At 41.9% G+C, this 15,281-nt stretch overlaps 1 protein-coding gene across 1 annotated transcript in view; it reads right to left on the bottom strand.

Annotated features, from left to right (window-relative positions):
• Nucleotides 1-4,778: 4,778 nt before the first annotated feature.
• Nucleotides 4,779-15,281, bottom strand: part of TP53INP1 (tumor protein p53 inducible nuclear protein 1) — a 25,691-nt gene continuing 15,188 nt past the window's right edge. Inside the window, exons 2-4 of the mRNA XM_069957312.1 lie at nucleotides 12,855-13,121; nucleotides 10,496-10,841; nucleotides 4,779-8,901 (exon numbers count right to left, since the gene is read on the bottom strand). Coding sequence (XP_069813413.1) covers nucleotides 8,649-8,901; nucleotides 10,496-10,841; nucleotides 12,855-12,969 — 714 coding nt within the window. The 5' untranslated portion in view covers nucleotides 12,970-13,121 and the 3' untranslated portion in view covers nucleotides 4,779-8,648. The remainder of the gene's footprint in view (nucleotides 8,902-10,495; nucleotides 10,842-12,854; nucleotides 13,122-15,281) is intronic.

Below are 15,281 nucleotides of genomic sequence, written 5' to 3'. Positions count from 1 at the left end.
ATAACACCAGAAAGGGGATATTAAATTATCAAAGGTCATTGGAGGTCAGAGGCTGCCAATCATCTTAAAAAAAGAAAAAATACACACAAATTTGCATGATCAAATTAAAGTTGTAACACACTAGCATGTATACAACCGTCTAAGTAAGGCTGAGTCAGGGGCATTACAGCGGCTGGAGAAACAAAACACTGTTTTTTTTTTTTTTTTTTAGGCAATAGTTTTGTACTGCAATCTCAGACATAGCCTGTGGACAAAAGTGGCGCTCTTCTTCAAAGGGGGTTGGGGCGGGGGGAGAACCTTTATTTTTTTATTTTTATTTTTAAATGCAGCCTCAGGACAGAGACTGATGCTATATTACTATATATTGGCTGAATTGGATGGACGTATGTGAACTTCAGACTTACTATAGGACCTCTCCAATTGTACATTGGTGGCAACTATACCCGGAGAGCTGTGGAATTAGAAGGAAACAGAGGAGAAGAGATCATGATAATATCCTGCAACTAATTTATGCAGTCAGTTGCTCACAAGGAATATATTGTATTATTTTATATAATGTATTTCGAACAATCTTTAACGCAATGAGATCAAAATTTGCCGCGCTGCAGTTTACCAACATACTCAGCACACTGGATTTCCAGGCCTCATTCTGCCTACAGGCTGTAAAACTGATTGGCAATGAAGGGGTAAACGTGCCAGGATATCACATAAGAAAGAATATGCATGGTAATCGTATGTATAGAGGGGGCAGTGTGCAGCTCAGACAGCTGTCACCGCTTCCCGCTCAGCCACCTATGATGTGTAGCTCATTAGAAATGCACAAGACGTGACAATTTTACTGACAGTTGGCAGGTGCCGTACACAAGTGTGTGTCTGAACACAGGCAAAACGTCCCGCGGCCGTAGGGAACATGCATGTATATCATCTACAAGAAAAGAGATACAGGCAGGTGGGGGTCAGAAATTTTTTTTTTTTTCTTTAGCACAAATTGCACCACAATTTGCTACTTATTATGTGTTTTATACACAGTTTTCATAGTTTATAGATAAAATTGGACATTGTAAAATGTGGCGCATTTTACATATGTGACCAATTAAGTGTAAATGGAAAAAAAAAAAAAAAAAGAAAAAAAAAAAGAAAAGAACCACCAAATGTTTCCTTCTCCGTGAGCCACTTTGATAAAATTTTCAACAAATTTGTGTCGGTCTAGTCTAGTTTTATCCTTTATACTAAAGAGCCTGCCTCTAATACTCCCAGCCCCCCACCCTCGTTAAAAAAAAAAAAAAAAAAAAATCATCAATGACCTATCCCTAAAAGACACATGCCATTTTCGACGTCTAATTTTCGTCGTGTGCATTACACAGTCATTTGGAAGCCTCAATTTCTGTGCAGATGTTTTTTGTTCCTCCACTCGGTGCCATCTGCTTGGAAATCTATGCTGAACAGTCTGCTCTATACAAGAGGCTCTCCATTCATAGAGAGGCGGCTGAACTGCTACATTCACATGAGGATCTCCACTCCCTGCTGTGACTCAATGAGAACCTTCAGCGATCGGCGGTAATTGAGATCAGCCAGACGACACACTTATAGATGTCATAAAAAATTCTGCAGCTTGTGCAAAAAAACATTAATGACTATCCATCATGTCCTAGACGCACTACGTATAGTATACCACACGCCTAGCTAGATATGGAATATGACCCCAGTATGACTTAGTATACATATTTTATATATACTAATGGCCCTTTAAGGAGCTTGATCATCAGAAAGTACCCTATATCTAGTGAGGAGCAAAGCTACACAAAGTACAAAAATTACAGGTTGGCACTCTCTCTTGCTTTTCGCCATGTGCAGCATTCACAGGGGACAGCAGTCACCTTTCATTGTAATCCTGTCTACTGGTGACACAACACATCTACTAAAAAGCTGGAGGCAGGTTAACACTGGAACCACCATCAATAGGTAATAGGAACAGCATAGCTCCTCCTCCCTCCGTCCCCTCATTGCTAATCACTGAGCATACTCACAACACTCAACAGAAATCAGAAGATGGTTTTCTGACTTGGCTTGCACAGGTGTCTGAAGAAAGTCTATGAAGTTATGCATTTGCACCAGTCCAGGGAAGATGGATGTCACCATATTTAATGTAAAGGAAAAAAAAAATTATCAAAAGGATATATAAAAAAAAATGTAAAACCATTTTTGGTAATTAAGAAATATGGTGATACCACCTTAAAAATAGAGAGCTTCTCCGCCTTAAAAGTAATGAGGTTTATTTGATGATGGTATTTTACATGCAGTAGACATTCAGACCTCATGATGAGATCCTATGGACCATTACTGTATCCATCCACCATCCTCTGTCCACCTTAGGTTACTGTAACCATGGAACCTACTATAGCACTCTCTATACCGTCACAGATCACTGCACGTTTTTCCAAGGCTGTTTATTGCAAACCTTTCGCATATATTCTACAGCTTCCCAAAAAAGTATGGCTTGATAACATGGTCTGGGTCTGTATACTCTAAATATGCTGGAGTGTGAGTACAAGAATAAAGGTGTTACCCCAGATTAGAAAAATATGTCTGTCTTCTTCCACAAACAGCACCACACCCGTCCACAGGTAAAGTTTGGTATTGCAATTCAGCCCCATTCACTTCAATGGCGCTAAACTGCAAGACCAGACAACCTAGAAAGGAGAATAATGGTGTTTTTGAAAGACATTGGCCATTTCTCTCTAATCCTAAAAGACCCCTTTAAGGCACTGCAGTGTCAAGGCTTCGGGTGTATTCATAAGCTGTGATGTGTCTGTAGTTAAACACTTTTCACTGCAATCTTTTGGTTTCCAAGCTGATGCGCTACATATAAGGTTACCAGGGTATTCCTACATATTTGAAGCATAAAACCAAATGCTGAACCTAAAAATATTCAGTAAAAAAACAAACAAAAACAAAACAAAACACGATTTGAGAGTATATATATTAGGGTCCATTTACACAGAAAGATTATCTGACAGATTATCTGCCAAAGATTTAAAGCCAAAGCCAGAAACAGACTATAAAACAGACATCAGGTCATAAAGAAAAGCCTGAGATTTTTTTCTACTCTTAAAATCCATTCCTGGCTTTGGCTTCAAATCTTTGGCAGATAATCTGTCAGATATTCTTTCTGTGTAAGTGGACCCTAAGAGTGCCATATTCTTTCAATGAGGATAAGGGAAACCACCACCTCTTGCAGTGGCTTGTTTCCTTCAGGGATCAGGCAAGCAGAGATCAAACAAGCCTCATCACTTCCCCCATATTTCGGTCAGAATTATATCACATGTATGGCTGGCTTTAATGGGGATCTAACGCCTTCTACCTCGCTGATCAGATGTCTTTAAATGCTGTAGCACTTTGCAATACAATGCAAGGTACATTGCAGGAAGGAGACAGCATTATACATTGTGTAGTGGCCGTGCTGGGTTACTGCAACTGGTTGAAGCGAATTGGCAATAAGCTGCAGTACCCAGCATGGCCACTACACAATTTATGGAGCTGCTTCTAACTCTAATAATTCCCACTGATCAGATATTGATAACCAATTCTCAAGTGCTCTCCCCATATCCAAAAACAAGGTAACTGTGGCAGGGTGTGACATATAGAAAACTAATTAAAAAGAAAAACTTAAAAAAAGCTATTAAACACTCAGCTCACACATCCTATAGGTTCTCATCTTAAGTACTAGATTATTCATATGTTCGGCTGAATCACTTTAACCCTGAGAACAGTTCCTAATATACTATAAAACAAGAATCTTACAGACATAGTAACAGGGGACGCAGATCAGGAATTGAGAGTATACAGGAAAATAGATTTCATGATGTCAGGACTGAGCAAGAGCAAGGCCGGCTTGTATCACCTGGATATACCACTCATATACCAATGACAGGGCTGTCCAATGCACCATTACCCGATATCTCCATAGTCATAGATCAGTTTAGACGACTCTGGTCATAGAGGCCTCCTGACTGTCAATGAAGGGAAGAAATGCGATTCTGCATCCATCTGAATGGGGCTTACCATGCACATGCAGAACCACCACCATATGCAGGGGATTTCAGCAACTTGTGGCTTTTTCTCCCAGGGAAATAAGCCTCTGTCTCCCTTACCCGTTTAGGTTCTTCAGCCGACAGTTATCATATACAGTATATGCGTGGCCAGCTACGGGCACACACATTATAGCACTCTCCATACATACTGTACTTACAGTAAGATTTCAATCTCCATCTTATGTCTATGACGTTAACAATATAACTACAGTATTCAGGCCAGGACTCACTGCTGTAATATGGACCCAATAATCTGTCTATATTGCACACATGTAAAGGGCTTATAATAGGTCTTCCTATACACATTACGGCAGAAGCCGGACTCTCCAGACAATTTTGGATTTCAATCATTTTCCTCCCCCAATGAAAGCATATACATGCTCTGCCAAGCTGAGCGTGCATGTGGCAAAAGGGGGAGGGTCGTGACACATTTTAATGGTGTATGGTCATCTTACGTTACCCTGAAATGTATCACGTGGACTGTAGCCACAGGAAACAGGAAGTTTAGGGAAAGGAAAAGGTAAACAGAAAGGGATAAGTAAGAGTATGTTCACACTGAGCAAAACAGATGGAAATTCCGATCGGAAATCGCGCGGCGGACTCCGCTGGAAATCCCACCTGCCCCATTGTCTCAATGTGATGTTTTGCGCACTTCTGCTCTCTGCCTAAAGAGCAGACATGTCAATTCTTTGAGCAGAGAGCAGCTGTGCCAAAGACATTGCATTGAGACAGTGGGGCATGCGGGACATCTAGCGGGTTCCGCTCGGAATTTCCGCTTGTGTTGCTCAGTGTGAACAGGCCCTTAGAATAAAGAGACTGCAGCTCTTTCAGAAACACGTCCCATTCAAGTAAAACAAAACTGGCGCCGCTCCTGTCCATAGGCTGTGTCTGGTACAGGCTATAAGCCCGAGCTGCAATACCAATCACCACCACCAGACAAAAGTGGCGCTGCGTGAAAAGCAAAAAAACCAAACAAACAAAAAAAAAAACACACTATAAAAAAAAAAAACCACACTCATCTCCTCCAACCCCTTTAATCAGCAATGCTGCATACACACCACACTGTGCACAGACCATTGAAATGGTATATAAGCAAATGCGAACATTATCGGACACATTCTTATTAGTTAGTAATATTATAAGGTATATTGGACATATAAAAACTCTGTAACTACATTACTAGATAGAACTATAAATAATATACAACTATGTTATTTCAGTATAAAAATCTGAGATTACCAGAAACTGAAGCTTCTTCCAGTCTCCATCTATAGAAGTGTTCGTCAGCGCGGCAGGTCTAAGACACGCCAGGGATTTATGCTGACACAAGTGACCCCAACCAGTGACCCCTCACATGGTGCACAGTACACAGCCATATTGCAGGCTGTGAGGGTCCATTACACAGGTAGAGATTTCTGATAACAGAATTGGACGTTATAGTTTATCCCTGTATTCTAAATGGGTGGTAGGCTATGCCCTATTGGAATGCATTAATACTTCTAAAAGCAGGAGGCATGAGACTGGGGTCAGACACCACACTATCACAATCCTTTACCATAGTGGCCCCATCTGCGAGGTTAGTGAAGGAGAACTCAAAATGTTACATTTTATATACACACAGTGGACCTACAGGTAGCCATAAACATTGTATATCTGTGAACCAAACATAATGGCTATTTTATTTTTTTGCATTTTTTTCTGGATTTGCAAATGCTTTGCGTAACATACACCAATCGCGGAGGCTCTAATAGATCTCTATGAAAAGAAACTAGCTGCAATTGTGATCCGCACTACAACCTGTCTTTGCGCGGCACGGTATTGCATATTCAAAACACAGACGTGTAAATGGCCCAACTGAAAGCAATGGGTTTTAAATTTGCCCATAATCACGGATCACACATTTTTTGCGGACGTGTGAATGAGGACTTATAATTATAAAAGGGAAGAGTGGGATGAAGCGGCTGCCAGAAACCACTGTCAGTGCCTCAACTCTCTTAAGATCAAAATGAAAAATTTGAGAATACTTCAGGTCCTTCTTTCCCCTGAAATCTGTCATTAGGGGAGAGTTAGGACGACCCCATACACATCATACCTGCTTATGTGTACGGACACTCTACAAGGGAACCTATGACATTGTAAATGCATTGACTGCAGGCGGCACGTTATAGAACACAGTGATATATAGTTTCTTTTTTCAGGATAACTTCATGTAAACCTCTGCTCATTTGGGCTAAATAGTCATGTGGGTGGTCCTACTAACTGACTGGCAGCTCTCTTTATGCACATTTGTACATAGATAGCTGTCCGTCACCGAGCAGGACCACCCACAAGTCTACTTAGCCCTGAATGAGCAGAGGTTTACATGAAGTTATCCTGGAACTTTCCCCCCAAACTATATGAGTCAGCATCTCTTGCCTGCAGACCGGACGGCATTTACTATGTGATGGGGCGCTTTAATAATACGCACTGGAGACTGTGCCTATAAATACAATAATACCTACAAAGCAACAAAAAAATTATATATGTTAGTTTTTTTTTTTTTTTTTTTTTAAGAGACTGGAAAACTTTAAATTATGACAAACAGGTTGTGGCAGATTTAACAAACCCTGTTCAAAGGAACAGCAGAGCAGTTGCCCATAGCAACCAGATCCCAGCTTCTCAGAGGCCTTCTTAAAATGAAAGCTGGAACTTGACTGGTTGCTATGGGCAACTGCTCTTTAGCAAAAGGCTTGATAGATCTCCCCCTCAGTCTCAGAACTGTGTCACGGTATGGTTTAGGTCTGGATTCATGAGACCAGAGTACCAGTCAGGTAGCAGAATGTCAGAGCAGGACGGTGGACACATTACTGGAGAGTTGCCTATAGCAGCCAATCAGATTGCTTCTTTCATTTCTAAAAAGGCCACTGGAATATGAAAGCTGGAATCTGGTTGGTTGCTAAGGACAAGTGCTCCACTATTTCCCTGCACCAAGTCTGATTGAGAGAAACAGCAAAACGTTTCACTTCTCTTACAACGAACAGAGTTTCCCTTTGACACGGAAAACACAGATTGTCCCAGTATCGATTTATAATATTGCAGTGAAAACAAGGAAGCCATCTGTGCCACCACCACCCCATATGGTTATTAAAAGACCAAACCCTGGCATGACGTTATCCCTTAGTAACCATAGTCAGACCATTTTAAAGGCCCTGGGAAGAATTAGCCTCCTTCCACCAATGACAGCTGACAAGATGTAATTCCCTTGTTACTTTTCAAGCTGAAAAGAAGTCTTCTAAGCTATACCGCCATGTTATTGCGCCTTCCCTGACAAACAGAAAACAGTTTCTATTGGTTTCTCTGCAATGAGCTGTGGGAAGAGTTACTGAGCATGAGCGACCTCCAGCACTCGGCTTAGTAGGTGGACATGCACACTGCTATAAACTAAACACCAGGTGGAGCAATACTATATATTTATATGCCTATAAACAAAACTCCATAGCATTGCTTTTTAAAACAGTGTGGAAATAAAAAAAAACATTTTACATTTTTATAACCCCTTTAACTTGTCTATACTATAAAACAGCAGTTATAGTAAGATAAATACATAGCTCCCAACAGTGTGATTGCTGCAAGTGTTAAGTATAGTCTTCATGAGACTGGGGCATGTACGAAAACCGTGTAAGAGAAACTTTGATGGCTGAATGAAGCAGTGTATAAAAAAAAGCTTTGGGTAAACTGGAACAGAACTGCTGACAAAGTCCACTCAAGGTACGAGCAGAGGATGTTCTCAGGTTAACCCTTCATAATAAATTGAAGGCAGATGTAACATACACTGTAGGTGTAAAATTTGGAAAAAAGTCAAATAAAAAAACAAAACACAACACACAATGCCCAACAAGTAAAAGGTCTACATTTAAAAAACCCCAAACATGAAATAACAGTCTTGTCTGTCAGTGGAAGCATGAACATTTTTTTTTGCTGGTTTTTAGAACAATGGTTACATCTCAAAAGTGGGAGGTGTAACACAGAACACAGTATAAATATGTAAGAAATCCGTTCAACTACATATAAAAATGCATATTTTTGGTTTCCAGCCAAGAGAATGATAGTGACTGAAAAATATCTCACCGTAGACTCCACTATATAACCATCTAGTAGCATAATGGACCCGTGGAAACCAGAGATAGTATTCACGCTCAAGTTTCGCCGGTTTTGGCAGTGTGAAATTAAACCCCGGGTACGGCTCCAGGAATAGGAGCTTACAAGCCCCATTACACAGCGGAGAACATATTAATAAAGGTTTACTTAGGACTAACAACCGCCAGACTATAAACCATTGTCGACCCGGTAAGTTTTTTAGTAGTTGTAACTGAATCCATATTAATGACATCTTATCAACGTGAAATGCAAGACGTTTCGGAAAAGACAAGAGATATAGAACTATCTACACAAGACGTTGCACAGAGATCTGCATTTACTCACTGGAGACCTGTGCTCCCACATTACATAACATGGACTCCAGAGGAGCGGAATCATTTGTGGGAATTGTGAAAAGAAAGGAAACGATGAGACATTCTCTCAATAGTTGTACCGACGCTGGCATGGCTGGTGAACAATCAGCCTCTTGTGCTTGACCTGGTGTGAATGGCATCCCCGAATGTGATTTTGGCGTCTAAGGCTCTTTCGGTTAAGAAGAGTTTTTTCCATTTGCTGCTTTGACAGTTTCGAGAATTGAATTGTTTTTGTCGGGTCCAGACGAGTTGTGCGAGCAGCAAGGCTTGCAACGTAACAACGTACGTGGGGAGTAGCCATTGTATGACCTGGATCCAATCTGAAAAGTACAGAACAGCAACAAAAAAAAACAAAAGACAAAAAAAGAATTTGTTGAGTTGTCTTTGTCCTCTGCAGAGTGTTACTTCCTGAGAACAGGTCTGGGGCACCCTGCAGTCAATCACTGGTATTAGCAGTAGTCCGCATTATTGAGGCCAGTCATATTGGCTGCAGTGTGTCCGGACATCATAGCTATAACTAAATAAATGGAAGCAAAGGGTCTTTTTGTTATATTTTCACTATAGCTCGTGGTCCAATTTTTTCTATCCTTTCACTACTGTAATTATAGTCACCTCTTTGTGAAAGAATTCATGGGATGTAAAATTAGAGATGAGCGAATTTAAAGTAGTTCCTACCGGCAGTCTGCTCATCAGTCTGCGGGGCTTTGATGTGTGCTCTGCTCCGTGCCGCACCTCCAGTTTCCCAGGATGGGATCCATCTTTTTTTCCAACACCTGGGGAGGAGCGGCGCGGAGCATCCGACCCGCAGACTGATGAGCAGAATGCCAGTAGGAACAAAGTGCTTCACTTCGCTCATCCCTACTTAAAATCCCTTTAAAGCATACCATTCAAAAATTATTTGGGTTGTGATTGCAAGTGGTTTTGCAATAAACTCTATTTTTATCTTTATGCATAACTACCAATTTAAGAACTTCTGACATGTCATAGCGACATGTCAGAAGTGCATATTGGTCGGGGTCCGGCTGCTGAGAACCCCCATCGATCGGTAGAACAAAGGGGCAGGAAGTCCTAGTCCTTTTCACACTCACACAAGGAAAAACAACTGTTCAACTTGCAGGTTGTATATCAACCGAGTGCAATTAACTGAGGCCAATTATATTAATAACTTTTTCCTATTATATGATTAACTATACATGCTTACCAGGAGACAATGCTTTGTTATGCAACAATTAAGTCCGTATAACGTCACTGTGTGGTTACAGAGATTTTGGTGCTGTGTGACAGGAGAGCTGACCATACAATACAAGCACCCCCCAGGATTCTCTGCTAGTAAATGTTAATGCACTGCAGCTGTACATCTGCACAGTGAAGGGGGACACCTAGTGGCCATATGTATAATGTTGATTTAAACAGACAAAAAAAAAAAAAATATATATATATATTTATTTTATTAAAGACAGCATATTGGAAAACTACTTGCAATCACGACCCCTGATCATTAAAAAAATTTAATATGCTGCGTATACGGTGTGTGGGTTTATACCCTAAAAAAACACAGCACCACCCCTGTCCTCAGGCCATGTGTGGTACCACAAGTTTGCTTTATTAACATCCATGGAGTGGCACTGTTTCTCTAAGAAAGCAGCTGATTTTCTAATCCTGGAAACCCCCTTAAATTTCTGGTCTCCTCAGGGAGCTGAAGCGAGTAATATACCGACCTACAGGAAGTTTCAGACTTGCAGTGTAAATTTGTATACTGCCTGCTTTAGTTTCTGAAGGGGCACAGGGTGTGCAGCCAAACACTTTTTCGTTGCCCCCTTCATTTTAGTGATTAGAGGCGTCTTAGCAAGCAGACCCCCACCAATCCAATCCTCCCTAAGTTGGAGTTTGTGGTTATAATAGAAAATAACTTACTGTAAAGAACTTGAGTTGTGGCTATCGGAGTCACATGTCCTTTTCTGCATACTGCAAACATTGTGCACCGCATAGACAGACATGCTTGGATGTTCAATGAGAAGGTTTTCCAATGGGCTGGTCTCCACCTCTATAGTGGCCAACTCTGCAGCCGTAAAACAAGGCGGTGGAGTAACAAACCAGCTCTCCTCCAAGGGGCACGGATCAAAATGGACATAGTAAGAGTCACTTGTATCTTCAAAATGTTCAAAGGCACCTGGTGGATAATTCAAGGTGGGGTCTTCGGTTGCATAATCGATTTTTTCAAAGGTCGAGGCTTCTTCTGGTGTTCTAGTGCAGTTATCAACTTCAATGGAAAAGAAACAAGTCAAAAATACAACAAAAAGAATACTCTAGGATACTGAAGTATAAATCGTCTATATAAAACCCAAGATGTTGCCGGTCCATATATCAATATTACATACTTATTATTGTGGGGTTTTGATTACCTCTTAAAACATTCCTTTAAAGGGCAACTCCAGTGATTATTTTTCTTTCAAATCAACTGGTGCTAGAGAATTGTAACTTACTTCTATAAAAAGATCCAAAGTCTTCCAGTACTTATCAGCTGCTGTATGTCCTACATATCTATGTCTATGTCATGACACACAGCAGCTGATAAGTACTTGAAGACTTGAGATTTTTAAATAGAAGAAAAATTACATCTCTCTGACACCAGTTAATTTGAAAGAAGACATTTTTCACTGGAGTACCCCTTTAATGTGTCTAGTGTTGGTGAAAGTAAGTCGCCTGTAATTTGATTCTTAAAGGGGTTGTGTCATAAACTGATGCCTTATTTGAAATTAAAGAAGAATTTCTGATAATGTCCTGTAAGAGAGATATAGACTTACTAATGTGTGCCTGCTTTGTTTTCATAACCTGTTGCTCTTGGTTATGGTTAGGCCCCGTTCCCACTGAGCAAAGGTAGCGGAATTCCGCGACGGAATTGTCCGCCGCGGAATGCCGTTAGCCTCCGCTCGTAATGGGAGTCTATGGGAGGCGCGCGCTCCTGCTCTGTACGCGCTGAAGAATGAACATGTTCATTCTTCAATTCCGCTACCTTTGCTCAGTGGGAACGGGGCCTTAAGGTGGGTCAGGCACGCTCAGTTCAACTGCAATTTTCATTAAGTACTGGCAGTTGGTCTCCACTGAGCCTTCAAGCAAGGGGGATTGTAAAAAGTGTCTGCACGGTTGTATGACAACAGCAGAATTATAGTTTAAGGGTACAACCACACTGGGTGTATCCTTAGCGGATTTTCTCACTGTGAATTTACAGCGAGACCCGCTGCGGAACCATGCCCTGTACTCTCTATGGGCAGACAAACTCGCAGCGGGATGTATGTCAGCAGCCTGCCCCGTCAACCCCACCACCACCGGAGCGTATACTTTACCTGCTCCCCACTCTGGATTGCTTCGGGGCGTTTTCACGTCCCGCCCAGTCAATCAGTGCGCTGAGCAGCGCACTAATTGGCCGAGCGGGATGTGCAGGGAACCCCCGAAGCAATCCAGAGTGTGGAGAAGGTGAAGTATACGCTCCGGCGGCCTATTAATTATCAGGCACAGCCACATATGAATAAGATGCTGAGCCCAGGATACCATGGAAACATTGCTGCATAACATTAACATGGAAACATTGCTCCATAGCACCTTTGCTTGCTGTGATCAGGTCATTACTAGTCCCTGGCTATCCATCATGATAGCAAGGGACTCAGTCCCCATTGTAAACAGCTTAAAAACAGGTTTTACAATCCTAGTCAATGTCGCCATCCAAGATATTTTATTTCTAAAGATAAGGGATATCCTTATTTTAGCTCTGAGATATTTTAACAACAGTACTGCTGTTGTCTATGGAAAGTATTTGCAGTCCGCAGTAATGATAAGCAGTGGAAGTGGCTTCCCATTTTGACAGGTACAGATAGGTTGCATATATACAAAAAAGTGATCGCTTAAAGGGGTACTACAGTGGAAAAAAAAATAAATCAACTTGTGTCAGGAAGTTATACAGATTTTTAAAAATACTTGTATTTGTAAGTCTTCCAGTACTTATCAGCTACTGTATGTCCTGCAGGAAATGTTGTATTCTTTCCAGTGTGACACAGTGCTCTCTGCTCCCACCTCTGTCTGTGTCAGGAACTGTCCAGAGCAGGGGAGGTTTTCTATGGGGATTTGCTACTGCTCTGGAGAGTTCCTGACCTGGAAAGAAGTGGCAGCAGAGAGCACTGTGCTTGTGTACGGGAAGGAATGAAACATAGCTGATGGCTGAATGAGTGTTCGGCTGACAGCTACTGATGTGTATGGCCACCTTTATTCACATTCCTACCTATGAAGTCTACCACAATCCACTCATCATCCTCCTTTTCATGGAGTTCCGGTTTTGGCTGTAAGACACTGCTGCCGGCATCTCCTAAGAACATGCTGTTCAGCTTCTGGAACATTCCTAGAATGATGCAGGGTCTCTTCCTGCCAGTCCTTCAGAGGGCACAGTGATGGCTCAGGGTAAGCAAGGTGGCACAGGCAGTGATATAAAGTGCATAGATTAGGTCCCAGCAATGAGGTTCACAGGAGACGTCTCCAGGTGGTAGGACAGCTGAAAGAGACAGACAGTAGATGAGACATGAGGGAGTCTTTATAACCTCTATTCTAGATTCTACAACACTCCCTAGATATCTCAAACCATCACCCTGTCCTGTGCACTACTCGGCTGCCATTGTTCAGATGTAAAGCAGCCATTACAGACATGACCTCACGTGATCAGCCTGAGATTTCCTGTGTTAGACATGTAATGGACAAGAAGTCATCACAAAGTTTTTATAAGAACATAATTTTAAAGGTGTTGTCCAGGCTCTCTTCCAGAAACAGCACTACTCGTCTGGTGGGGGTTTTGCAGGTCAGTTCCATTGAAGTGAATGAAAATGAACTGTAATACCACACACACACAACCTGATGACAGGTATGGCACTGTTTTCGCAGAAAAGAACAACCCATTTAAAGGAGATTCTGTTTTCAGATCAACTAGTGTCCAAAAGTTATACAGATTTGTAACTTCAATTAACCAATATCAAGTCTTCCCATACTTATCAGCTGCTGTATGTTCTGCAGGAAATGGTGTATTCTTTCCAGTCTGAGGGTGCCTTCACACCTACCGGATCAGCAGCGGATTCAGTCCCATTCATTTCTATAGAGCACATACTCGCAGCAGGATTGACATCCCACTTTGAGTATGTGCTTAAACCCCCTGTTGCCCGCAGCTGAGATCATACATTACCTGCTCTGGCGGCGCAGCTGCATGTCAGACTCCCATCGGTCCCGCTCAGCCAACCAGGACCGGAGTCGGGAGCCCGACATGTAGCCGCGACGCCAGAGCAGGTAATGTATGATCTCAGTGACGGGGCTACAGGCGTCAGGGGGTGCGGGCGGCAGAGCTGCAGGCAACAGGGGGTTAAAGCACATACTAAAAGCGGGATGTCAATCCCGCTGCGAGTATGTGCTCTATAGAAATGAATGGGACTGGATCTGCAGCATGAGATCTGCTGCGGATCCGGTAGGTGTGAAGGCACCCGACACAGTGCTCTCTGCTGCCACCTATGTCCATATCAGGAACTGCCCAGAGCAGCAGCAAATCTCCATAGAAAACCCTACCTGCTGTGGTCAGTTCCTGACATGGACAGAGGTGGCAGCAGAGAGCACTGTGTCAGACTGGAAAGAATACACCACTTCCTGCAGGACATACAGCAGCTGATAACTACTGGAAGGCTCGAGATTTTTAAATTGAAGTCATATACAGATCGGTGTAACTGAAGTCAATGGCCAACACTTACCATGATATGAATAAGCATTGGCATACTGCAAAGTCTTCTATAAGAGGTATATGCCTGAAAGAGGACTCTAACATGATGTGATCAAGACCTAAGATATAGGCTTGGAAAATGGCTCTCTCTGGGTAATAAAGGAGCTCGTTCCTCACCAGGGCACATTATTCTGCTTGCGGTATGTTTAGATGAAGCCGTTCTAGGTTTGCAGAGTTTCTACAGTCAGAAGGTAATAGGGATAAACTGCAATTAAAACAACATGTTCTAGCACAGACTAAAGTCATTGTTTTCAACCTCACTGTGTGGATGTAATTTCTTAAAATCCCTGTCGCTAGAAACCAACAATCTGTAGTTTTCAACAACAACCACAATACAAATGACAGATAAACACACTATGATGGGAGAAAGCATTGAAATGTATACCAAAGGCAATGCTCTGTGAGCTGAACACATGATAATAGTTTGCTGCAACATCACTAGAGATGAGCGAACGCTAGTTATCACCTATCCACCCCATGCAGTATAGTGTTATATAAATAGTCAGGGTCTTCTGTTGGGTATTTCTGCCTTTGAATGAGGACAAGAGTATCTCCATTCACTGACATGGTGAGGGTTTATGTATAGGAGGCAGAGGTAATCCATTAGGGATGAAGGGGCGTCTGGTTATCTATTCATCTATAAACTGAAATGTAACAGGGTTTTTCTACAAGAAAATGATACAAAATACACTGGAAATGTTACATCTTAAATGAACCAAAAAAAAAAAAAAGGCTAATAGAGACTACAGCGCTCAATAGTACAAAGCTCTGATCCTTCTTTTCTCATAGAGTTAGCTGCAATAACCTCAGCCGCCACTAGGGGGATGAAACTTATTTGTATACAGTTCCTATTCAGGTCTATAGGAGTCATATGTAGCGGAGCTGCAGAAATCTTCTCTG

Source organism: Dendropsophus ebraccatus, chromosome 2 (genome assembly GCF_027789765.1).
Source record: "Dendropsophus ebraccatus isolate aDenEbr1 chromosome 2, aDenEbr1.pat, whole genome shotgun sequence".
Classification (NCBI taxonomy): domain Eukaryota; kingdom Metazoa; phylum Chordata; class Amphibia; order Anura; family Hylidae; genus Dendropsophus; species Dendropsophus ebraccatus.
The sequence above is the reverse complement of the archived record's forward strand: the minus strand, read 5'-3'. Positions and strand labels throughout refer to the sequence as shown.